Genomic DNA, 25017 nt, shown 5'->3' with positions numbered 1-25017 from the left:
TGTTATTTTTGAGCGCGAGCTCTAACCTCTACCAAAAAAAGAGAGGGGCGCGAGCCCGAGATCCAAACTTTTCAAAAATGAGAACTGAGTTCAATCGCGAACTCTAACCTATACCAAAAAACAAAGAGAGGATCGTGAGCGCGAGCTCAAACTTCAATCAAAACAGAGCGGAGAGTAAGCGTGAGCTCTTAAAAGAGAGGAACGTGTGACACGACTAGCAATATTATTTTAATGGTCACCCATTCTTCTATTCCATATTGACAACGAGTATTCAGAATGTTGTATACATGTATTTGTATAGACGGCGCCAGTAGTCAGTTCTCAAGAGAGAGGATTTGATTTGTACCTCGTATCAGAAAAGCTGGCAGTTCGGTAACGGCTGTCATAGCGCTTTGTTATGTAAGCAATTGTGTGATAAAATTAATAATAAATAGTTACTTGGATGTTATAACTATGAGTCATATTTACTCTAAATAACGATACAGCACAGAATATCTCTACCGTTAATATTTGACTATTCAACTAACCGAAATTATCTCTTTTAAATAATCTAATAATATGCTCAATGCTTCTCTCAACGGCATATACATGTATGCTTTGTTCAGCAACACGAAATGGTACGTATCTCAGCGTGATATCTTTTTCTCCACAATTATCACTTACAATAGCTAGTCAAATTAAGGTCAAAGTGGGCCAATTGTTAGGCAATAGACGCTTCAATGAATCTCATCTTCAAGGAAATTGCCAAGAAGAGGGCTTTAGTTTTGATATTAGTGAAAAAAATTACTTATATGTCCTATTCCACATCTGACATAAACGAAAAATAATGAACTTTTTTATTGTGGTCTTGAGGTTTTGGACCTTTAACCTTTGATGTAGTAGGTATAAAGTAAAACTAATAACAAGTGTTAGTTATATATGAGCTTTATATACAGGGTCTTTTTTTTTGCTCGGAAAAGTGTTTTTTTTCAAAAACTATTTATAGTACCGATTTCAAATTTAGAAGGTCAATTCTCTATACCGGGGGACATCAGTTTGAGAAATTTGAGCGTTTTCGGTAATGTTTTTCACCAATTTTGAAAAATTATTTTTCGACCACTAGGTGCGAGATAAAAAATTTCTATTATAAAGTTGTAGGCCGTCATCGAAAACCCTTAAAAATTGTTCACTCGACGAAAAACAATTTATTTATCAGTGAAAATTCGAGCTTGAAAAATTTACAAGTTGGTGAAGCCAAATTACGATTGTTTGAAACGATAATTGAAACCGAATTACCTAATCCAGTTGAAACTTTGGTTAAAAAAACGACCGGATTTAAAAAACACGAGGCTATAGGTCAATCCTAAACATGCATTGGGTATTTAAAGGAAAACTTTGGGAGATTATTATCAGTGTTTGATAATATTTCGAACAATGCCTCGTTATTCAGTAGCTGAGCGTACCGAGATAGTTGCCATTTACTATGGAGAAGCAGCGCAAAACCTTAGAAGAGTGACTGAAATCTTCGCAGAAAGACATCCAAATGGAGCACCATCTGTAAATACAGTAAGACGAGCAATTCACGATTTCAATCAATTTGGTAACTTGCAACCTAGGTTTCGCGGATCGGGTCAACCGGATTTAGACTTCGAGAACAATGTACTCGCGTACTTTGTGGCATATCCTCGTCACAGTTGCGCTAACGCCGCTGCTGATTTGGGTTGTTCTGCAAATCGTGTGTGGAAAATTCTTCGTAAGAATCGCTATCACCCATACAGAGCTACGCTCCACCAAGGACTAATTGACGGAGACCATCAAAGACGTTATGAATTTAGCAACTGGTTACTAAATGCTGTCCAAGAAGATAGACAATTTTTGCGCCATGTTTTGTTCTCCGACGAAGCGTAATTTTCTAGAGATGGGCCCTTTAATCATCAAAACAGCCATCTTTGGTCTGACATCAACCCACATTGGGGTTTTGAATATCATCACCAGGTTCAATTTGAACGGGTCAATGTTTGGGTTGGACTTGTTGGAAACCGTTTGATTGGTCCCTTTTTCCTGCCGACGAACCTCAACGGCCAAAGGTATTTACATTTTCTACAGAACGAACTGAGTGACGCAATCGATGACCTTCCATTGGCTGAAAGACGTCAGTTGTGGTTTCAGCAAGATGGCGCCCCTCCGCATTTTTCCCGGCAAGTAACTGAGCACCTCAACAACGAGTTTCCTGAAAGGTGGATAGGGAAAATGGTCCAGTGCATTGGCCAGCAAGGTCACCTGACCTAACACCGCTGGATTATTTTCTCTGGGGATTCGTTAAAGCAAAGGTATACGCCACGCCCATTGAAACTAGGGAGGAACTCATTAGACGAATAATCAGTGCTTGCCGAGACGTCACACCAGAAATGGTAGAGAAAGCGTGAATAAAATATCAGCATTTAAAAACCAAACGTGTACATTTTTTCAAGTGTGAAAACTCTACTACTTTTGTATTAGACTTGTTCCCTTTTCAATTATCGTTTCAAACAATCGTAATTTGGCTTCACCAACTTGTAAATTTTTCAAGCTCGAATTTTCACTGATAAATAAGTTGTTTTTCGTCGAGTGAACAATTTTTAAGGGTTTTCGATGACGGCCTACAACTTTATAATAGAAATTTTTTATCTCGCACCTAGTGGTCGAAAAATAATTTTTCAAAATTGGTGAAAAACATTACCGAAAACGCTCAAATTTCTCAAACTGATGTCCCCCGGTATAGAGAATTGACCTTCCAAATTTGAAATCGGTACTATAAATAGTTTTTGAAAAAAAACACTTTTCCGAGCAAAAAAAAAGACCCTGTATAAATAGATATGCTTTTTTCCGAAAATCGCTGAAATTTTTTCCGAGATATTAATTATTTAAAAATGGCAGCCATTTTCCAAGATGGAGGAAAATCCTACCCGAATTGGATCGTATGCACTAGATTTTTTTTTAACCCAAGTGGTCCTTTAACCATCCCAAAAGAGCAACTGAGGGGGCATAAAGCTATGGGCGGAACCACTGCTAGCGCCTAGACTTTAGTCTGGAAACACTGCAACGCGATGTGGAGGGAGTCCTTACCCCATTACCCCATCTGGTGGCCGAAAACGTTACTAAACATTCACCGCGCACAATACCAAGTAAATTTATACTCTAAATAGTTTTCTAGATATAAAACCATAAAAAATATAAATTTCCGAATGTAATTTAATAATTTTAAGGCTTATGGTTTAAGTATTTGTTACGTAATTGACATAAGTCAGACACAATATCAATTACGATAATCCCCGATTCCCCGTCTTGAGGTATGCAGACTGCTGGCTGATATCGACGGGGGTTAGAAGACTTGATTTCCCTAACTAAAGTAAAATGTTCAAGTGTGCTGACGGAACAAACCAACAAGGAAATTCCATTGAAGGCTGTTCGCGTAGGTTGAAAAATACTTTAAAAAAAATCACAAAATCTTACATTTTGCCAAAAGTAAATAGGGGGAGAAAGTCTATCACTGCCTTCAGATTTTACCTTCCACCATGCTTGACACCCTTTTTAAAGAGCTAGTGATCACGTGATATTTCTAACCAATAAGGATAGCACACAACGCGCGAAGTAGTGCATTTGTGGTATTCCGGTCCGCGCTCAAGATGAAAATTTTGAATTTTATTCCTGGCAACCATGTCACCGCCTCGCGATTTCAAATAGTCTCTCTGTCAAATGCTGACCATTATTTCCTTCGATAACGGTTGATTTTAATTAATAATTACTATATCAATTGTAAAATAAACAAAAAAAGCTCGTAGCTATAGCTATTATTTCAGTTAAACTTGCAAATTGTTGGGCCTTAACATCGTAGATTTACCAATTAGTCCCGATCTCTGCTCTTAGATGGCGCAACGCTCTCCACGATTTAAGTGAGCGTTATTCTAGTTACGGTTAAATTCTTTTCAAAAGTCGTGTTATTATTTTTCAAATGTCGCATTTTAGTTTCTATCACATATCTACTTTATTTAGGAACTAAATTAACCAAATTATCGAAAGCAAAAGTTTAATATTCACATATTTTATTGAGAACTATTTTTCATCGTGGCGGAGTACAACGGATACCTTTGTGTCCCTATAAAGAGGCGAGGGGGAAGTCATTTCCGAAGCCCAAATATTTTACCCCTCAAATAAGACGTCGTGCAGTTGGACCCAAGTGCCAGACTTTCTCCCCCTATTTACTTTTGATTTTGCCAACTATATTTATTGGGTGTTACACTTACACCAGGAACCAAGTCGGTAAATTCATTTAAAATGGTTACGACCTTCACAAGCAGTTTTTGAATTTTGCATATACTGAGATAGAAAAAACACATAACAATATTGAAATTTTATGTATGAAAAGAAATGAAAAATAACATATGGATGTTCTTTGTACATCAAACTAAAAATAAAATACAGAACACGTTTAAAACCAAACCAGAATCGTGTTAATATGACTAATAAAATAGTAACCGGTATCCATATTTTATGGTACTAATCTTAAAGTTACATTGGTTTTCAGCGTTCAGTTCGGCTGCTATAAATAAATACTGTGTAGGAATAAACAATTATTTACAATACTCAAATGTTTATTCCTAAAAAAAGAGCAGCAATAATATTTATATCTGCGTTTAATTAACGAAAACTAATTCAATAAATTAGTCTAAGGATAATTTTGATAAAAATTTGCTAATTATAAATAACAATAAAAGTTTCAACTATAAACAAGTTGAAAATTAAACAAAAACAACCAAAGAATATTGATAAAGTGAAATTACATAGTTTGAAATTCACAGCAGAAACAAATGTAAGGCAATAGTATAAACTTAAATTATTAAAGAAGTTTAAACTACAGACCTTTTGAGAATAAATGAGTATTGGAAAAGTGACTAACAAGCTTTAAAATTCACGGCAAAAATAATGTGTTAAGGAAATTATTAAAATTTTAAAACTCCAAAATTAAAGCTTCAAGAAATAATAATGTTAATAGAGATATACAACTTTGATTTTTGGAGTTTAAACTATAGGTTTAGAAAAATATCAAATGAGTCATTACAAAATGTTAAACTGTGAACGCTTAATGGAGGCCCATTAGACATTTATTTCCTGGTGAACTTAATATTTCCGGTAACGCAATTGATGCAGATGTTTTACTTTCTGCTTTCGGGATAATCCGATTCTGAGTCCTCGTCGTATTTCTCGACCCGAAGATTTCCCCGAATCGAGACTGGTGACACTCGAAACGTCACGGTTTTCATCTGATGTTTCCGTATCTTCTGAACGTGCACTCATCATCGCGGATGAATTTCGTAGTTCGGAGTCGTTGGACACGTCTGTGGTTTTTGGAAAATCGTTGACATTCTTCAAATGGTTTCCAAGCGCACAAATTTCTGTCGTCTCAACCAACAAGGTCACGCCCTGATCGGCTATACAACTCATCCGTGCGTCAATATTTTCGACGTTATTCAATACGGATGTTTGAACCGAAGACTGGACATTTCCAGCACTGATTGGTGTCTTAGCCGCGGAGTTTACGTGTCTTTTTCTCGAGGGATCTTTGACTTGAATATTTATACGCGTTCCGTAATTGGGAACTGACAAAAGCACGCCATCTTCCAACTGCGGCTTAAACGAGACATCGCTGTCCGCGAGAATGGCGTGGAGTTGGCTTCGGATTGGAGGAACTGATGACTTTATTAATTCATGTTCCGCAAGACAACTGTCCCGTCTAACGGTCGCTTGAAACCATTCTTCTGACTGGCACTTTTGGTTTTCAAATTTAGATTCTGGAAAGCTTTTTCGGCGTACGGAAGGAAAATATAGTTCATCTTTGTCTTTGGGCTCCAACGAAAATACTGCGCTTTGAAACTTAGGTTTCAAATTTAGCGAATTCTGGTTAGTTGAGCTGGGGGTCGATGGTAATATGTCTCCAAAGATCACTGTAGGGTTTTCGAGACCATATCCTTGGGGTTCTGAAAGCTTCGGGATTTCAATAATTTCCAGTACTGGTCTGGCGAAACTACTAGGTTCTATTTCTCCACTCAACACTTCGGCGTTTCCGTAAACGATATGTTTACTTACAGGGTCCAGATGACTTTCAACTTGCAAAACGTTCAAATCCTTGTCTTCTACGGAAAGTTCGGGTATTTCTCTAACGAAAACCTTGTTATATCTGTTAAGACTTCTTGGAGCTTCGGAACTATCGACATGACCACTCACCAACTTCCTTTTCTCAGTCTTTCGCACACCCTTGACCGCTAGGTCCATTAGCTTCTTTTCGCAACTGATGAAATGTCGAGAAGGGTGGCCACCGAATTCGCTATCCATGTAAATGGTACTCTGGTTATGGATTCTGGCGATTTTGCACGGTGGTGCAAGCAAAGAAGTTAAGACGACATCGCTTGACGAAGTTACAAAGTTTCTCTTCGAGGATATAACGCCTATCTTATTTGAGCCAAGACATACTTGACTGTAGCTAGCTTGATTTGGATCTCGCAACAATCCAAGAGTGCTTCTTCCATGTGACAATAGGGCCGAAAAATCCAAATTAGAACTATTTAAATTTATAGTCTTCAGAATATTTAAAAGGCTTTGCAGGTTTCTAAAAATTATTCTTTGAGGGACACCGTCTCGCTGGAGGTTGACGTATATCGGTCTATTCGCCCAATCCGCCATTCCACGGACAACGACGGAATTCCCGGTTTTTGGCCAATTGGAATCCCAATCGCTGTCTGAAGCGTTGTGTGTACTTGGAACTATCAATGTTTTTGGGTCTGTAGAGTGGAAGTTGGTCAGAGTTAACAACATTTGCGATGCAATGGCGTTGATATTAGTGGGATACCAGAGTGGTAGTGACGCGGTAATATTGAAGTTGTTCGAAACAGTGTATGTTGGTGACGCAATGGCCTGGACATAGTTAGAAATTATGGCCTCCACGTTGTTGTAAGGAAATGTGGCTGAATGTGAAGTAGTGGCCTCAAAGTTGTTGTAAGGAAATGTGGCTGAATGAGAAGTAGTGGCCTCCAAGTTGTTGTAAGGAAATGTGGCTGAATGTGAAGTAGTGGCCTCCAAGTTGTTGTAAGGAAATGTGGCTGAATGTGAAGTAGTGGCCTCAAAGTTGTTGTAAGGAAATGTGGCTGAATGTGAAGTAGTGGCCTCAAAGTTGTTGTAAGGAAATGTGGTTGAATGTGAAGTAGTGGCCTCCAAGTTGTTGTAAGGAAATGTGGCTGAATGTGAAGTAGTGGCCTCAAAGTTGTTGTAAGGAAATGTGGTTGAATGTGAAGTAGTGGCCTCCAAGTTGTTGTAAGGAAATGTTGCTGAATGTGAAGTAGTGGCCTCCAAGTTGTTGTAAGGAAATGTGGCTGAATGTGACGTAGTGGCCTCGAAGTTGTTAGGGATTATGGATGATTGTGACGCAATGGCTTCAAAGTTGTTAGGGACTATGGATGATTGTGACGCAATGGTTTCAAAGTTGTTAGGGAATATGGCTGATTGTGACGCAATGGTTTCAAAGTTGTTAGGGAATATGGCTGATTGTGACGCAATTGCCTCGAAGTTGTAAGGTAATGTGTCTGAATGTGACGAAATGGCCTCAAAGTTGTTAGGGACTATGGCTGATTGTGACGCAATGGCTTCGTAGTTGTAAGGTAATGTGTCTGAATGTGACGCAATGGCCTCGAAGTTGTTAGGGACTATGGCTGATTGTGACGCAATGACCTCGACGTTGTTAGGCACAATGGCTGATTGTGACGCAATGACCTCGACGTTGTTAGGCACAATGGCTGAATGTGACGTAGTGGCCTCGATGTTGTAAGGGACTATGGTTGATTGTGACGCAATGGCCTCGAAGTTGTTAGGGAATGTGGCTGATTGTGATGCATTTGTCTTGCGGTTGTAAGGGATTATGGCAAATTGTGACGCATTGGACTGGAAGTTGTTAGGAATTATAGCTGAATGTGACACGATGGCCTTCAAGTTGTTAGGTATTTTCAAAAAAACGCATGTTTGTGGTGCAATAGTCTTGATGTCGTCAGAAATAATGGCTGAATGTGGCACAGTAGCGTTGCCGTTATCAGGAATTGACGATGGTTGCGACTCTGAAGGGTCGAAAATATGGTCAACTAACGATTTCTGTTCCCCAACCAAATCAAGTTCTTCAGTATTAATGTAATCCGTAGGAATTAAATACTTGACTCTCAAAGCGTCGTTGGCAAGGATAGCTAATGACTTGGGTGTTGAACAAAACGTGCCTTCGTTGGTTAAAGAAGTTCTACGATTCTCGTTTCTATCCGCGAATTCCGAAGTGAATTTACCATCAATACGGTATTCCGATAGATCTGGAACGCTCGCTTGATCCGAAAATTTGCAATTTAAGCTTGAATTATTTTTAATTAAAGCAACGATTCCTGGTAAGCAATGAGGAGTCGACTCTTCCACATCCGGATCCGGGCGCAATGCGCTCCTGAATTCCGGCACCAAGTGATCGGGTGTTCTGGTATGATTCGATAATATCTTCTCCCTGGGGTAAGCGCTTTTGATATATTGTTCATCTTTGGTCACGGTATCAGCGTCGGTGATGTTTTTGTCTTCGGAAACGAAGCATTCCTGAGAACAGCCAATATGAAAGTCAACGATCCAAGATGGGACCGTGTTTGGTGAGACGATTTCGCCGGCCTCGGAGCGAAGCCGGCTTTCCGCTGGACAACTGCACCACTTCTCATTGTAACTGGAATGGACGCGACCTTCCTTCGGGCTGTTGTTTGAAGGTTTGACGAAATCAGAGTCGCTGATGGGCGACGAAAGTACGTCGTAGAAGCTTTCACACTCGTCCATCTTGAGAGGAACCTGGTCAGAATGGCAATAGACGCTTCAATAAAACCCATTTTTTAAATGGTCCTTGTATTGGGCTGGTTTCCAAAAGAGTTGAAGCGGAAAAATTTAGCTGGGACTAACGGAAATTTTTGCGTCACCGCGAAAAAAATTGCATTAGGCCTAACGAAGATTTTTGCGTCGATGCGAAAAATTTTCGTTAGACCTATAGTAACTAAGTAGCTAATTGTTTTCTGAGTTCTTACAGTGAGTTAACGCTATTGACTAACCGCGAGGCAGCATTTTTGAATCTAGGGCACAGTCTTTATTGTCCTTGGCTTTTTCCAGAAGCTAGGCCTATTATTAACGCTAGAAAGATATTCCCAACTCAATGTTCATCTACCTACGCAGGCTCCCGTTGATTTTTCAAAACCACGGCTAATTTTGATGACGCGCTCCAGGGGCGTAGGAACGTTCTAGAAGTTGGAGGGGGCAAAGAGAAAAGAAAAGGGGCCCAAAGAATGGTTTTGAATTTTTAATGGAGTACGTGTAGCTTCTCCGAGTGCAAGTGTAATTTTTACTTCTATGTGAATTGGTGGGAAAAGACTGAAAATTAAACACAGTTGTGGTTCTATAAGCTTTATATGAGTTTAAAATGAGCATTTGAGCCTTTTGAAGATTTCAACACACCAAAAAGTTGGAGGGGCCTATAACATTAGTTGCCCCTCCAAGCAAAATTCTAGGGAGGGACATTGCCCCCCCTGCCCTTCCTGGTTCCTACGCCCCTGACGCGCTCAAAGTTGGTTTTGTCAAAATCCTTTTACGAGGAAAAATAGTATGAGGCGACGACCGTCATAATTCATTTCCTAATACTATTTCATAGGGAAAATAGAGTTTTTTAATAGTTAAATATCCATATGAAGATTAATTTTTACATATTACATTTTTAAGTGATGTAATATACTCGGTAAATTTTGAGCCGTGATGCGCTGAAACAAATCCGCTAAAGGGGATTTTTTGCGTCGCTGCCAGTGCCGTCTTTCCCATTGGGCAAATAGGGCACTGCCCTAGGGCCCCAAGATTCTGGAGGGCCCCATTTTCAACTTTTGTAAGGTGAAAAAGATGAATCTTACAAATATTGTTTTTCACATTTTTTAAATTGTAGTATTGTCTATTTACATTTTACAAATTTTTAAACTATCTAAAACATGTCTTTTCGTGATATAGACGGTGTAGACCGTCGCATTTTTTTATTTGAACCAATATTTGAAGATTAGGGCGACGATGGACTTTGCATTGGAGGTTAAAAGCCTAGTTTTTCTTCTGCCTGCCCCCCTTTAAATTAGGCCAACATGTTCAGCGGTTGGCCTACCACCGGGGTATTTGTGCTCCAATAAGTTAATTTAAAGGGGGACAGGCAGAAAAAAACCTAGGCCTTTAAGAAATTGTCTGGAATTATTAGGGGCCCTGCGTATCACTTTGCCCAGGGGCCCCCAATCACGTAAAGACGGCCCTGGTCGCTGCAATGAACGCAGGATTTGCAGCCGGAGAAGACGGATTTAAGATGTACGCCGTTAGTCCAGGTTTCTTAGCTTTTAAATAACCATTTCATTGATTGAATATTCGTGAAATAAGATAAGGGGATTTTGGAGTTACCCGGGCACACTGCCTTTAGCGAAATTTAATTTATTTAAATTTAATTGACTCAAAAAGCTGAAACTTTGGGACTCTTGCGAGAATGTGTCTAGTGTGTTTAGCCCTTTTAATTTTTCTATAGGCTTCAAAATAGCTTAAGATATTCAAGGATATATAATATATAATACCCTACATATTTATAAAATTACAAAAAATTTACGAAACTTTACTTACTTCTCGAGGCATAAAATAATCTTTTACGTATGCGATTCTCTAACGTTATGTAATTCAACCATCCGAATTTCGTTTTAAGCAGACGATTTAAGAGAGTGATTCCACTTTAACAGGGCTGTATATAGCCAAGAATATATTTATTTATACTCAGGGAGAATGAATATGTCGAGACCATCGACGGACACGTTGAGGCCCTAACCCCGTCACGCTAAGGGGGGGGGGGGAGGAAAAAAGGAGGCGGTCTTATTTTTCGCGTCCTCGTAGCAGCGTTAATCGCGTCGAAAAACGTAATTTTTAAGAACCAATGAGATTGCAGTATTATTTGATTTTATTAAAGTGGAGGAGCATACCGGGGGGCCCAACGGGTGGAATTGGAGAAACGCTACAAATAATCTCGACATATTCATTCTCTCTGAGTATAAATAAATACATTCTTGATATAGCCAAGTGTATTTTTCTCGACGAACCTTGGTACGTAGTATTTGGGACCGAAACGAGTCTAGGTGAAGTAACCGCGCTAGCTTCTCCGAGGTTGCGCCTATGATCTAGCGTCTGCTACAGACAAATTTAATTATTTTTCCTATTTAGTTCCAAAGATGTACTTAAGCATCTTTTATCTTAAATTATATTAGTTTTAAGATTCTTACTTTTAAAACTAGTTAGATTTACAGAAAATACTACCTAAGAACGGTTATAAACTCGTGAATTTGCTATATATATACTATTTATAAATATTTGTTATTATTAAAGATTTATAAAGTTTAAAGGGGCTCCAAAGTTCGGTGGCAAAAATAATGAAAATTGAGCATGCTTTTCATTCCCCCCAACCCCTCACTCGGCCTTGGCAGAGGCGGGCACAGTCAACCGTAAATTTCGCACTTTACTGACTTTACACACATTTTGTCACCGAACTTTGGAGCCCTTTAAGAGAGACATTATTTACGCGTCAAAATGCTCTAAACACCTCTACAGCCTTCAAAACTATTCTAATATGGCGACTTCACGTAAAAAAGAGTCTTTTTCTTCATTAATTTTTATGAGGTAATATTTTTTGAAACTATGAATTATACATAAATATATAGCGAAAAGATAGTTTAACTTAGTTTAACTTACTATACCTTGTTTTTTCTAAAAAGGAAAGTGGAAAACCGAAGAAAAAACATTTTTCCGTGATTTCGCTTGTATTCCCCGCCTTGGGCGATAGTAGGTTTTTGGTCGTATGTAGCGTCCCTATCGGGAATATTCATACACGCAAATTAACATTAGATGCGAGGCGATTGACGGGGCCGCTAAAGCGCGGTACACGCGATCGAAGTTGGCCATGGCCTAACGCACGCTCAATGTCATGTGTGAATTGAAACGTGACTCCAAACGTACGTCGCGCGCAGTTATTAAATAGAAACGGGAAAGCTACCTAGTGTGGTGTAGCGCCATCTACAGCATAGTCTGGGTAAAATTCTTACTCATTACTGACCCCAACTTTCAAAACAACAATCTCTTTAATTTCAAGTTAATTTTTAATTTACAAAACGTCTAGAACGGTACTGAAGGTGTGAAACTGTATTCGACTTCTTGGGATACGTATCAGCGGAAGTATCACAAATTCGCAAATATTTTCCCTTATTATTTTGGGTTTTGTCGGTAGAGTTTTTGAAATTTCCACTATCGGTGTTTAAGTTTACCGTTGTCGAACTTGTCAGTATTTACGCTTCCGTTATATTCAAGCGGGTGAATTTTGCTTTGAAATCCACGCAGAGCCATATTACAAAAAACTTTCAATATCATCTGAGAAATAAATAAAAAAATATTAATTTCAAACATTTTGTTAGCTTCGAAATATCTTCAGAATATGTAGTCTGCTTTCTTTTCCAACTGTTAGCTTTTTATTTCGTGCTTATTTCTATGCTTTAGTGAAATTGGTCCTGTAATATCCTTTATTTTATAAATATTAGTCCTATATTATCCTATAAATTTTTAAATGTAATCCTATTTTTTTACTTTATGCAATAAATGTTTTTGTTTGGGTGCTCTGCTACCCATCTGGGGCTAAGGTGGGCGGTGCCTTTATGCGTTTTACCAGGAATCCATAACGCTACTTGGAATGAGTATCTCCCCATATCCCCTGTGGTATTTTGTGGCGGAACATTGTGGGAGGGGCTAAAACGCTTATACCGCCTTAAATGACGTCAAATTCAGTGACAAACAAAGGCTTATAAGCTCCGCCTACTATGTTCCGCCACAACGGCGGGGAATCGAAGCCGTTATTCATTCCAAGTAGCGTTATGGATTCCTGGTTTTACGTAATCACTTCAGCCAATCAGTAAGATCTGCGTTTGTTGTTGACTCGATTCACAAAACGTTTCCAAGATTACGAGTTTTAACCGGCGAATTAGTGGATTACTTGTAATTCTAAGAAAAATACCTGTACTAGTACAAAATCGGTTGATAATTGTAAATACAGGTATTCGCTGTTAATATTTTCACCTACTTTCGTTTAATATAAAGCTTAGGATATAAATATCAAGCTATGAAAACTACCCAAGTTGAATTTACAAAATGTTGCGCATCTAAAAACGTGGTAATAACGAAACCCTAGTATCCTAGTGACTGAGGGTGGACTGTCTAATTTTGGTTCAATATTCATGGTTGAAATAAATACATTCATGACTACGGTACTTACTGCAAACCAAAAAACGCTGAAAATAACTAGCAGCAAAGGGATGATCATAGCGAAAAGGAGTTCAATTTCGTTCACTTTCAGCACAGAAACTTTAAATCCAAGCTCGGAATTGAACTGCTGGCCGTCGTAAATCAAATTCAAACCGATCAGTGGCAACCAATACAATCGAGTCAAGAACCTAACAAAGAAATTACAATTTATGTACGTCCATTTCAAAGTGACGTAGGTGAATGAATGAATGAATGAATGGATTTATTCGGTTCGCGTTATACAACGCGCCCTTTTAACACAGGGCGGCTCCGCTTTGGGGAGCACAACCAGCAATTATTTTGAAAATTTTATTCGGGAGGGGGGAGGGGGCCAAAAATAAGTTATTTACACTTCAGGAGAATGACTATCCCTATTTTGAGCCGTTTAGCAGGCACCATAATTCAGTTTTCCCGTCGGTTTTCCTCCACCACGAGAGGGCGGAAGGAAATACGTCACGCACGGTTGTTCCGATAGGAGGCTTGACGTGAAGTAGCTCTTTTTTTCAATAGATGTCACTAACGTCCGAATCAAAAAGGAGGTACTTATAGGTACCCCTCGCTTTGATTGGATCGTTTGTAAATTGCTCAATAATATAAATTACAGCAATTATAAACAATATTTTTGCATGGGATATATAATTTAGGTTTAAGTTCAGTAAACAGAGTATAAGTTGTACTCTAAAATGGCTCAATGACGGCGTTAACATTAGGTTATTTTTAATTTTAGCTTCCTTTGCCATAAATAGATGGCACCACGCTCTCCAGTAAAGTCGCGTTTTTTGAAGAATCGGCTAGATTCATAGCCATCTCTAATAACAGGGGCTTTTTCATAATACAGGTGGCAATGATAGAGCTTTAATGGCTTTTTAAGGGAAGTAGCATACTAGCAGATCATGAGGTGGAGTGGTAGAAGCAATACAAATTCAAAAGTCAAAATTTCAGCCAGAGATTCCAACAGTAGACCAGTTTTGCCCTTTTGGGGACTCAATCAGTACTGTGTAGGAACTCTTGCCTTTACTCTGAAATCTGTCGATATCAGTAAAACTAATATAAATCCAGGGTGCGCTACAAATTGTCTTATCATAGTCATTTTTCGCAAGTATAAATACAAATAAATGCAGTTTTGATTCAAGGGTAGTGGTCACATTTTAGAAAACACTATTTGATCCCTTACCACGTAATTATAAGCACCACCAAACCTATGCCGAGAGCAATTTTGAAGAGTAATAAGTCTTTCCCATTTTGATTCTTGGTGTGCATTATAGTCAGCACGAAATCCAACCACAAATCGCTGACATGCATCAGAGAAAGAATAAACATTCCAAGCTTTTCATATCTGAAAAACAAGTTGAAAACATGAACGTTAAATAAGGATAGTAGAAGAAATTTCCGCTAATGGCGCGGTCAAGAGTACAAACGAAAAAATATACGCATTGCCAAGACTACCAAAAGGAATAAATACCCGTTGCCAAGTCTACCCCAAAAAGAATAAATACGCGTTGCCAAGTCTACCCAAAAAGGAATAAATACGCGTTGCCCAAGACTACCCCAAAAGGAATAAATACGCGTTGCCCAAGACTACCCCAAAAGGAATAAATACGCGTTGCCCAAGACTACCCCAAAAGGAATAAATACGCGTTGCCCAAGACTACCCCAAAATGAATAAATACGCGTTGCCCAAGACTACCCCAAAATGAATAAATACGCGTTGCCCAAGACTACCCCAAAATGAATAAATACGCGTTGCCCAAGACTACCCCAAAAGGAATAAATACGCGTTGCCCAAGACTACCCCAAAAGGAATAAATACGCGTTGCCCAAGACTACCCCAAAAGGAATAAATACCCGTTGCCAAGACTACCCCAAAAGGAATAAATACGCGTTGCCCAAGACTACCCCAAAAGGAATAAATACGCGTTGCCCAAGACTACCCCAAAAGGAATAAATACGCGTTGCCCAAGACTACCCCAAAAGGAATAAATACGCGTTGCCCAAGACTACCCCAAAAGGAATAAATACGCGTTGCCCAAGACTACCCCAAAAGGAATAAATACGCGTTGCCCAAGACTACCCCAAAAGGAATAAATACGCGTTGCCCAAGACTACCCCAAAAGGAATAAATACGCGTTGCCCAAGACTACCCCAAAAGGAATAAATACGCGTTGCCCAAGACTACTCCAAAAGGAATAAATACGCGTTGCCCAAGACTACCCCAAAAGGAATAAATACGCGTTGCCCAAGACTACCCCAAAAGGAATAAATACGCGTTGCCCAAGACTACCCCAAAAGGAATAAATACGCGTTGCCCAAGACTACCCCAAAAGGAATAAATACGCGTTGCCCAAGACTACCCCAAAAGGAATAAATACGCGTTGCCCAAGACTACCCCAAAAGGAATAAATACGCGTTGCCCAAGACTACCCCAAAAGGAATAAATACGCGTTGCCCAAGACTACCCCAAAAGGAATAAATACGCGTTGCCCAAGACTACCCCAAAAGGAATAAATACGCGTTGCCCAAGACTACCCCAAAAGGAATAAATACGCGTTGCCCAAGACTACCCCAAAAGGAATAAATACGCGTTGCCCAAGACTACCCCAAAAGGAATAAATACCCGTTGCCAAGACTACCCCAAAAGGAATAAATACGCGTTGCCCAAGACTACCCCAAAAGGAATAAATACGCGTTGCCCAAGACTACCCCAAAAGGAATAAATACGCGTTGCCCAAGACTACCCCAAAAGGAATAAATACGCGTTGCCCAAGACTACCCCAAAAGGAATAAATACCCGTTGCCAAGACTACCCCAAAAGGAATAAATACCCGTTGCCAAGACTACCCCAAAAGGAATAAATACCCGTTGCCAAGACTACCCCAAAAGGAATAAATACCCGTTGCCAAGACTACCCCAAAAGGAATAAATACCCGTTGCCAAGACTACCCCAAAAGGAATAAATACCCGTTGCCAAGACTACCCCAAAAGGAATAAATTGGCGTTGCCAATACTATCAAGGCTTCCACCCACCCCTAAGTTTAAATTGGGCATAAGGGCCCATGCATTCAGCACTAGAAAGGCGCGGGAAAAATCAAAATTAGGATCTACGCTAGCGGGCGGATAAAAAAAAAACCTTACAATCCTCTTTCCCCTTCGGGGATTTGTGAATAAGTTTATTTTTCACCCCAGGTCGATTCATGTAGCCAGTTTGGCCAGTCATTAGCCAAATGTTAAAATTCCCTTCGTTTCAAACTTGGTAGTAATTTTTTAACCATTGGTCAGTATAAAGAGAAACCAAAAACCAACCATTTGTACGTCCAGTCGCAATAGCGCAAACTGTACTTAAAATCAATACACTAGGCTAGGCTAATACCCAAGGCACCACCTTGGGCCTAAGTCATCCAGCGACTTTTGAAGCCATTAATTCAGGTGGCCGGGTTACAATGCGTAGGAGGGTGGTGGCAAGCCCTGCATGCCACGAGAATGAGCCAACAGCTCCCTACACTAACTATTACCGTTAACCTCGACAAGTTTTTATGGAAGGGGAAACCGAAGAACTCGGGGGAAAACCCCTTAAACCAGTGGGGAGAGAACTTGCAAACTCAACGCGGAAGGAGTTGTTCCGAGTTTTCACCCAGTGCCACAAGCTGGGATCGAACCCGGCTCCTCTTGCTGCGAGGTGAAAGTGCTAACCACTCCGCCACCCCACTTTAGACCGAACTCACCTCCACAAATAGGCAATCGTAATTTCAATGACACAAAGGATATGATGAGTAACCAGCAGCCTTTCTTTATGTTTAATTCCAGCTCGAAACTTGTAGATCAATCCTTGGAAATAATAGGCGCACTCAAGTTGGAGGACCAGCCTTACGGGAAAAGGAAATTGTTGAACGAAGCGATCTTCTGCGGGATAAGACAAAAGAAACTGTTAAAGAAAACCATCCGAGAAGGTTCTGATAGAAAATAGCTAGGGCATATTTGTAGAAATAAATAATACAAGCGAGATAAAACCAAGTGAGTTTTATTACGAACGGATAATAACTGATGATATAAACATAACAACCTTCGCTTTATATAGCAAAACAACGTGAGTAAAAAACAATATATACATAAAGTACAGTTAGCGGGTTAAGATTACTCGATACCTCCAGGGCAGATATAGGCTGAACAGATAGACGTCGGACTACTCCAACAGGTTCCACCCCTCACCCCCTCCAACACTACGGCCTTGCTTTTAATAAACATAGCTACAGCCATGTCACTTTTGTTACAGCTAGGAGCAACAAATACAGCCCCCTTCACAAGAAGAGAGCAACCCGTCAAAACTCAAAAGTCGTCTATTTTCTCGTGTACATTTTTCATTGGTTAGACGCTTTAGCGCCTGCTGCCGTCGGAAGGGGGAAATTCGGAAATTGTCTTCGCCCCACCCGTAAAACGTTCATCCAATGAAATTTGTACACAACACTGCGTTAGCGTGTTTAAAGGCTAGCTGCGTTCTCCTTGTGTTTGTTCCTCCTAGGTTACAGAAAGTTCTTGTTATGTACCATTAGAAAATGTGCTTCTCTTTATAACAGGATATAACCTAAGTCAGACTAAAAAACCACGCCTGTGCGACTTTTATCGTCTAGTCTTCCCCCCTTTCTTCCGGTGTGGGATGATATAGTAATCATGAAAACAGAGGCTACAGTTGCGCCTACACTCTTGTTCAACTTACCGTCTTCGTGTATAACTTTGGAAGCGTCGTGAAATACTTGTAAATGGACGTAGCAGTAGTGGAAAACAATCGGCCAAACGGAACACCTGTAAAGCAGCTTCCATCCGCATTCGGTCAACTTCGACTCGTGATACTTTGATATCAAATATTTGTTCGCAATTCTCTAAAAGATAACAAACATTTCATTTGGCTTCGTATAACAAAAATTTATTTGTTACAATTTCGTAGCGTTGTTAAAGGCCCTTAAAAGGTAACCGAAGTGGCGAAGGGAAAACTAAGTATCAGACACTGCTAAAACTGCACCGTTACACTGGCGAAAGTGGGGAACATGTGGCGTGAACTAGTTCAAAGAGAGTCCGCTTGGGACGCTGCCGAACAAAAACAAAGGCGCTCTAGCTTCAGTGTCCCGGTGCATTTGACTATGTTCTGCCACGTAGTTTTTTCCCATTGATCACTTTCGTTTTAGAGAGCTGCATTTGAAAAAAAAACGTTACCATTCCCGTCCACAAAAATACCATTCCCATCCCAATTTTCCCATTCACCACCATTCCATTCCCGTGAATTTTCAAATAAATCCATTCCCATTCCATTCCATTCCATTCCCGACAAAGTATTCTCATTCCCGCCCATTCCCTAAATTCCCGATTTTCCCATTCCCTAAATTCCCGATTTTCCCATTCCCTAAATTCCCGATTTTCCCATTCCCGAAGCAATTAATTTCGAACATTATAATAACACCAATAATGTATTAAATGTATACTTCGGGAGAAGGATTACGTTGGGAAGATCAACGGAGTTGAACGGACACCATGGACGTCCTTTTCCCAGCCTCGTGCGTTGCAAAATGGAAAACGTCAACCTGGTCAGTCTCAATAACGTAGCTTTTACGAGGTCAACGAGATACCGGGACGCTTTGATTTATTATAACAGGGGAGCGTACCGAGGGCAGCGACAGTTCGATTTGAAAAAAAAATAAAACTTATATTTTTCATCTACATAGCACCTTTCGTCACTGTGAGGAAGTCCGTGCAGTCACGGTCTGGCATACGATACGATACGATACGAGTACGAGTACGAGAAGCTGTAGGTGTAGGAGTTAACGTCGCAAAGCGCTTGTGAGAAGAGACACCCCCATAATAATGAAATATTTACATTGGATTCATCCGTTTCACTCGAACTAAATTCTATTTAAGGGGGTCAATCACTTACAAGGAGATGACCCGAGGTGTAACGCACCGATTTGGTTCAAACTCGGGGGTTTGGTAGACCTTCATGTAACTTTAAACATCCTAAAGGTAAATGTCTCCATAGACAACCGTTTTGCCATGGCAACCAAAAATGTTTTTGACAACACCAAATGGAAATTTTCCCATTGAATATAACATGGGAATCTGACCAAATGTAAGGGTACCCCTGGAAAGATTTTAATCAATTTCGAACTTTTTCATTATTTTCTTATTTATATTTTCTATTTTTAGCATTTTCAAAAATTGAAATTTTTTCCTGGGGGGGTACCCTTAATATTGGTCAGATTCCCATGTTATTTTCTATGGGAAAATTTCCATTTTGTGTTATCAAAAATATTTTTGGTTGCCATGGCAAAACGGTTGTCTATGGAGACATTTCCCTTTTTGGTTTATCAAGTTACACGAAGGTCTACCAAACCCCCGAGTTTGAACCAAATCGGTGCGTTACACCTCGGGTCGTCTCCTTGTTAGTACATTATGTATATAAAATGGGGGAAAATCCATTCCCGAGGCAAAATTTTCCGTTCCATTCCCATTTAAATAAATGATTTTCCATCCATTCCATTCCCGAAAAATAATTATTGATACCATTCCTGTCCATTCCCACGGTAACCATGGTAAATGGTAAATGGTAAAAAACCGATTCCACGCAGCTCTCTATTTCTTTTCTAAAATAACGTTACGAACCTCATAGGCCTCGTTGGCTCCCTTCATGCTAATACTTACGTGAAACAATTTGTCGTTTAAAAATAGTCGTAATTGTGACATTTGACAAGTTAGAAGAAGAGCAACGACAACGTCGTTTGAGTCAAAGTAGTAGGATGCATTTCTTTTGTAGAGGACGTCACCATAATAGTAAGCGTCCTTCAAAATGTTAAAGGTTCCCCCGATAAATTCGACGTAAGAAAACATCTTAATTTAGACTCGAAGTTCACTGAAAGTTAAAAGCAAGATAAAGGTAATAAGTAACTTCAGTGTTTATAGTAGGAAAAGCGACATAAGAATGATAAGACCATAGCCTAATAAAGCTACATAGACAGGAACGTCAATGTTAAAAAAGTGTTGAAAAAAAACTAATAATGTCCAGGTCTACACACTAGGAGCGCTGCCGTCGCTGCGAACGATTCGCCGTATTCAACGTTCCTATCTATATAGCGTAGCTTTATTAGTCTATGGATAAGACCTAAAAGAGTGTCAGAAGACTCATAAGGGGAGTGAGTACCTGAGGGGTTTATTGCCGATTTTTTTCAAAGTCGGGCGTAATGTAGAGAGTAGACCTATATGAAATTTCCCAATAGGAGACGTTTTCGATTTGCCATGGCAACCGAAAATGTTTTTGACCACTTACAAAAAAAGATTTTTATCCTTATTTTACTCAAACATTGGCACAATTTTACCACAAAAATGTTCCAAATCACCCGAACTTGATGAAATTTAACTAAATGTAGTCCAAATTACTCATTTCGTGATTTTTAAATTTTTTCAAAAAATTTCGTACCCGGTGAAACCGAGAAAATCCCATGCTTTTTTAAATGGAGATTTTTGGTTTCAAGTGGTCAAAAACATTTTCGGTTGCCATGGCAAATCGAATGGGTAGTGCAACGTCTCCTTTTACGAAATTTCATATCTCACATGTACGTAGCGGCTGATGAAGGACTACGGTCCGAAAGCTTCCGAAATATTTTAATAAAAATATAAAAAAAAATGAAACTCCATGAAGTAGCAGGTCTTTTTTCATAAATAATTTTAACAATATTTCACATAAGTCTGCATTACGGCCGACTTTGGACAAAATCGGCAATAAACACCTCGGTAAGTGGAGGAGGGGGTTAAAAATTAAAAATTTTCTCAATTTGAGCGCCGCGGAGTGAGGTTTTTTAGAATTAGAACGTACTTCTACAGACCAGTAAATCCGAGGGGCTAACCACTCTTAGAAAGTCTGTACACCGGATTACGCCTAGATTACCACTGTCAAAGGCAGGGACTTCAAAGATTACGCGTAATCCCATTAGTACAGTCAAAGGTACGGCTCTGTACACCGATTAAGCGGAGTGATCAGCCCCTCGAGAAATTCGCACCACACTATTCGCGACCGAAAATTATCGCTTCGCCCCCTTCGGTTCGACATTGAAACCTAGATAGGTAGCGGCTAAAGCACACGCTATTAGCTTTTCCTCATCGTTATCCGTAAATTTGACTTTATAAATAATGATACTTGTATTTTAATATAATTTTTGCATCGTTTGCTTGTATTTTGATAAGTTTATTTAAGAAAAAACGTTCTCATGTCTTTTTAAGATGCTAGATCAGAGCCTCTAACTCGGATAAACTACCGACATTACGCCACCTAGACTCGTTTCGGTCGCGAAAAGACTAAATATAAAGTTGTTAGTACAATTTCAAATAGTAGACTATGTAGTCTATTGTGAGACTAGCTCTCCGTTAATATTTTTACAGGCGCCAAAGTAGAGTTGACACACTTTTGGGCCTTATGTCGATTTTGATAATAGTCTTGATAACTCTAATTAAAATTTGCAAAAGCCGGGGACCAGTTTAAAAAATATATTAAGCATTATCGGTGTGGAGAAACAGCACTGCCTGGAAAAATATTCTCAGCGCGAATTTCGAAATCTGTTTTCCCTCCGTATTTTTTAACCTAATATTCGCGACCAAAACTAGTCTTGGTGGAGTAACAGCGCTATCTTCTCCGAGGTAGAGCCTCTGATCTAGCGTGACAGTAGTGGCGTACTCCTGTAATCCCAAGCGTCTGGGAGGCAGAGTTTGTGGATGGCCGTGTGAGGAATACTTCCGCCACGGGTGTCCCCACCCCTGTCCCCACGTATCCCCCCGTGGGCGTGGCCGTTACACATATCTCGCCCTGATTAATCAGGTGGACGAGCGGACTGAATTGTCCCACACGTTACAATCCCGAATAAAAAAAGGACGTGTTTTCTTATATAAACTTATCAAAATATAAGCACCACGATGCAAAAATTATATTAAAATGCCAGTATCACTATTTATAAAGTCAAATTTACGAATAACGATGAGGAAAAACTAATAGCGTCTGCTTTAGCCGCTACCTATCTACGTTTAAAGGGGCGTAGCGATAGTTTTCGGTCACGAATAGAATGATTAGTCAAAATTATTTAATTTTTTACTTTTAGAAGACAATTGAAGTACATTTAAATAGTTTTAAAACCACTAATGCAATTAAATATGCTGAATTAATTGTACAATTGTACAACGAACAATATCGAAACGTGGGTTACTATTTCAGTCAAATAACGCAGGTTCACTAAAGTCAAGTAAATGCGTTCTTTTATCAGATTTAAATCTTTTTTTATTGAGCGATTAGAATGTGTGGAACAGCGTTTAGTCCTCTCATTAATCAGGGGTGAGATATTTGTAAAGGCCACGCCAACGAGGGGATAAACGGGGATAGGGACGGGACACCCGTGGCGGAAGTATAACAACCACCGGTTTAACAGCGTATACTCGGTAGGCGCTTAAATAAACCCATCTCCGACTGTCTTGCCCCCCCGCCCCTGTTGAAAAATGCTGCCAGATCTATGCATAGAAACTTCTCCGCTTTGGCAAAATAAAGATAAACCAGTGGCGCCGATCCCATGGGGGCGGCGGGGCCGAAGCCCCCATTGGGAAAAGTCAATGTTAAAGGCCGATGTTAAAGGCCATTTACTTTTAAGCAAGAAAGAAACCCAGATATAATCCAAAAAGTATAAACACGGAATCCCAAACCACAGATGAGTATTTCGTGACAGATATTTTCAAACAGTCAGAAATTGCGGAAAGGCTGGTTTCCACTTGGGCAAAAACGACACGCTGGTGAACGTCTACGCGAAAAATTTCCGTTAGGCCTAACGGAAATTTTTCGCGTTGACGTTCACCAGCGTGTCGTTTTTGCCCTAGTGAAAACTAGGCTTTATATGATATCGATATTGATTTCGGGAGACATGATACTAGCAAAATAAATGCAATACCAGTAACCCCTTCGAAAAAAGGTCATACAAATGTTCAGCTTACCCTTTCACCAAGAAAAGACAGCACTCAATTACTTTACTATACACGAAGAAGAAGGCGTGAAGTCTTAGCTGGATGGAAAGCAATTTTTTTTAAATAGCCCGATTTAGCTGATAAAAAATCCCATATAGATAATTCTTATAACGTACCATCATGGGCAAGCCAATTATCTTATGGTCGATATGTTGTACCATCTAATGAATCGGAATGACGTTTAATATTTTGAAAATATTTTTACTGCGTATCATAAAGTCAATAGTAATACTAAACCTTCTATATCCAACGAAAAAGGGGTAATTAAAAACGCTGCTGACCAAATGGCAATTAAAAAAGGAAACTATCCTAAAGATCTAATTATGGGGTTTGCCAATACCAGCGCAGTATTGAAGAAGATGGCAGTAAAAAATACAAAATAGATCAAAAAGTTCTTTACTATAGGAAAAAGTACCGGATTTTAAAAAATGATTTTTATGAAATATAAACTATATTTTTTCAAGGTTGAACAATATTACTTTTAATTAAAAAAAACATTTTATTTATCATAACGCTTATTATAATTATTTTTGCTTTATTTTAAAACCTACTTTAGTAATGCCACGGCCAACTTCGATCACGCGTACCGCGCTTTAGCGGCCCCGTCAATCGCCTCGCATCTAATATTAATTTGCGTGTATGAATAATTCCGATAGGGGCGCTACATACGACCAAAAACCTACTATCACCAAAGGCGGGGAATACAAGTGAAATCGCGGAAAAAAACATTTTCTTCGGTTTTCCACTTTCCTTTTTAGAAAAAACAAGGTATAGTAAGTTAAACTATCTTTTCGCAATATATTTATGTATAATTCATAGTTTAAAAAAAATATTACCTTATAAATATTAAATGAAGAAAAAGAGACGCGTTTTTTACGCGAAGGCGCCATATTAGAATACATAGTTTTGAAGGCTGTAGAGGTGTGTAGAGCGTTTCGATACGTAAATAATGTCTCTCTTAAAATTTATAAATCTTTAATAATAACAAATCTTTATTAATAGTGTATATATATATATATATAGCAAATTAACGAGTTTATAACCGTTCTTAGATAGTATTTTCTGTAAATCTAATTAGTTTTAAGTGTAAGAATCTTAAAACTAATATAATTGAAGATAAAAGATGCTTAGGTACATCTTTGGAACTAAATAGGTAAAATATGGATGGTCTGCAGCCTGCATTTCAAGGAAGATGATTTCTGTTCAGGTTTGTACTTTATTATGGAAAATTTTTTCAGTCAAATAAAATTACAAACCGGCCCTTACTAAATATACAATATTATTCTAGGTTTAAAAAGACCAAAGCTTAAAACTTGTTGAAACCTAAAATTATAATTTATTGCGCTTATAAAAATATATTTTCACTTAATATTATTTAATTAAAAATGTTAAAATAATATATTTACCCTGAAGTTACAGTGAATCTTCTTTTCACTTTTTGTTTTATTTATTTACATGTGTTTCAAGTATTAAACAATAATACTATGTTGCTGGCAGCTAGTCCTGAGCAACAAATGCAACCCGTCCAAAGTCGTGGATTTTCTTGTGTACGTTTTTCATTGGCTAGACGCTTTAGCGCCT

At 39.0% G+C, this 25017-nt stretch overlaps 1 protein-coding gene across 1 annotated transcript; it reads right to left on the bottom strand.

Moving 5' to 3' along the window:
- Positions 1 to 12196: 12196 nt before the first annotated feature.
- LOC149959540 (uncharacterized) lies at positions 12197 to 20279 on the bottom strand. Its single transcript, XM_090166504.1, has 6 exons — positions 20089 to 20279; positions 18116 to 18278; positions 17127 to 17304; positions 14582 to 14743; positions 13379 to 13556; positions 12197 to 12483 (listed from the first exon to the last, which is right to left on the bottom strand). The coding sequence occupies exons 1-6, from the start codon at positions 20272 to 20274 to the stop codon at positions 12361 to 12363; spliced, it is 990 nt and encodes a 329-aa protein (XP_090022630.1). The 5' UTR covers positions 20275 to 20279; the 3' UTR covers positions 12197 to 12360.
- Positions 20280 to 25017: the final 4738 nt, after the last annotated feature.

The sequence above is a fragment of the Leiobunum rupestre genome, chromosome 2 (assembly GCF_980474605.1).
Source record: "Leiobunum rupestre chromosome 2, qqLeiRupe1.1.hap1, whole genome shotgun sequence".
Lineage (NCBI taxonomy): Eukaryota > Metazoa > Arthropoda > Arachnida > Opiliones > Sclerosomatidae > Leiobunum > Leiobunum rupestre.
This window is presented reverse-complemented; position numbering and strand designations above follow the sequence as displayed.

What these genes read in the sequence shown, in the direction of transcription:
- LOC149959540 (XM_090166504.1), bottom strand. Translation starts at nt 20,274, where the DNA reads ATGTTTTCTTACGTCGAATTTATCGGGGGAACCTTTAACATTTTGAAG. An exon ending in CAAAGTTATACACGAAGACG is followed by an intron (nt 17,305 to 18,115) that starts GTAAGTTGAACA and finishes CTTATCCCGCAG; the next exon opens with AAGATCGCTTCGTTCAACAA. An exon ending in TCAGCGTTTTTTGGTTTGCA is followed by an intron (nt 12,484 to 13,378) that starts GTAAGTACCGTA and finishes TTTATTTCTCAG; the next exon opens with ATGATATTGAAAGTTTTTTG.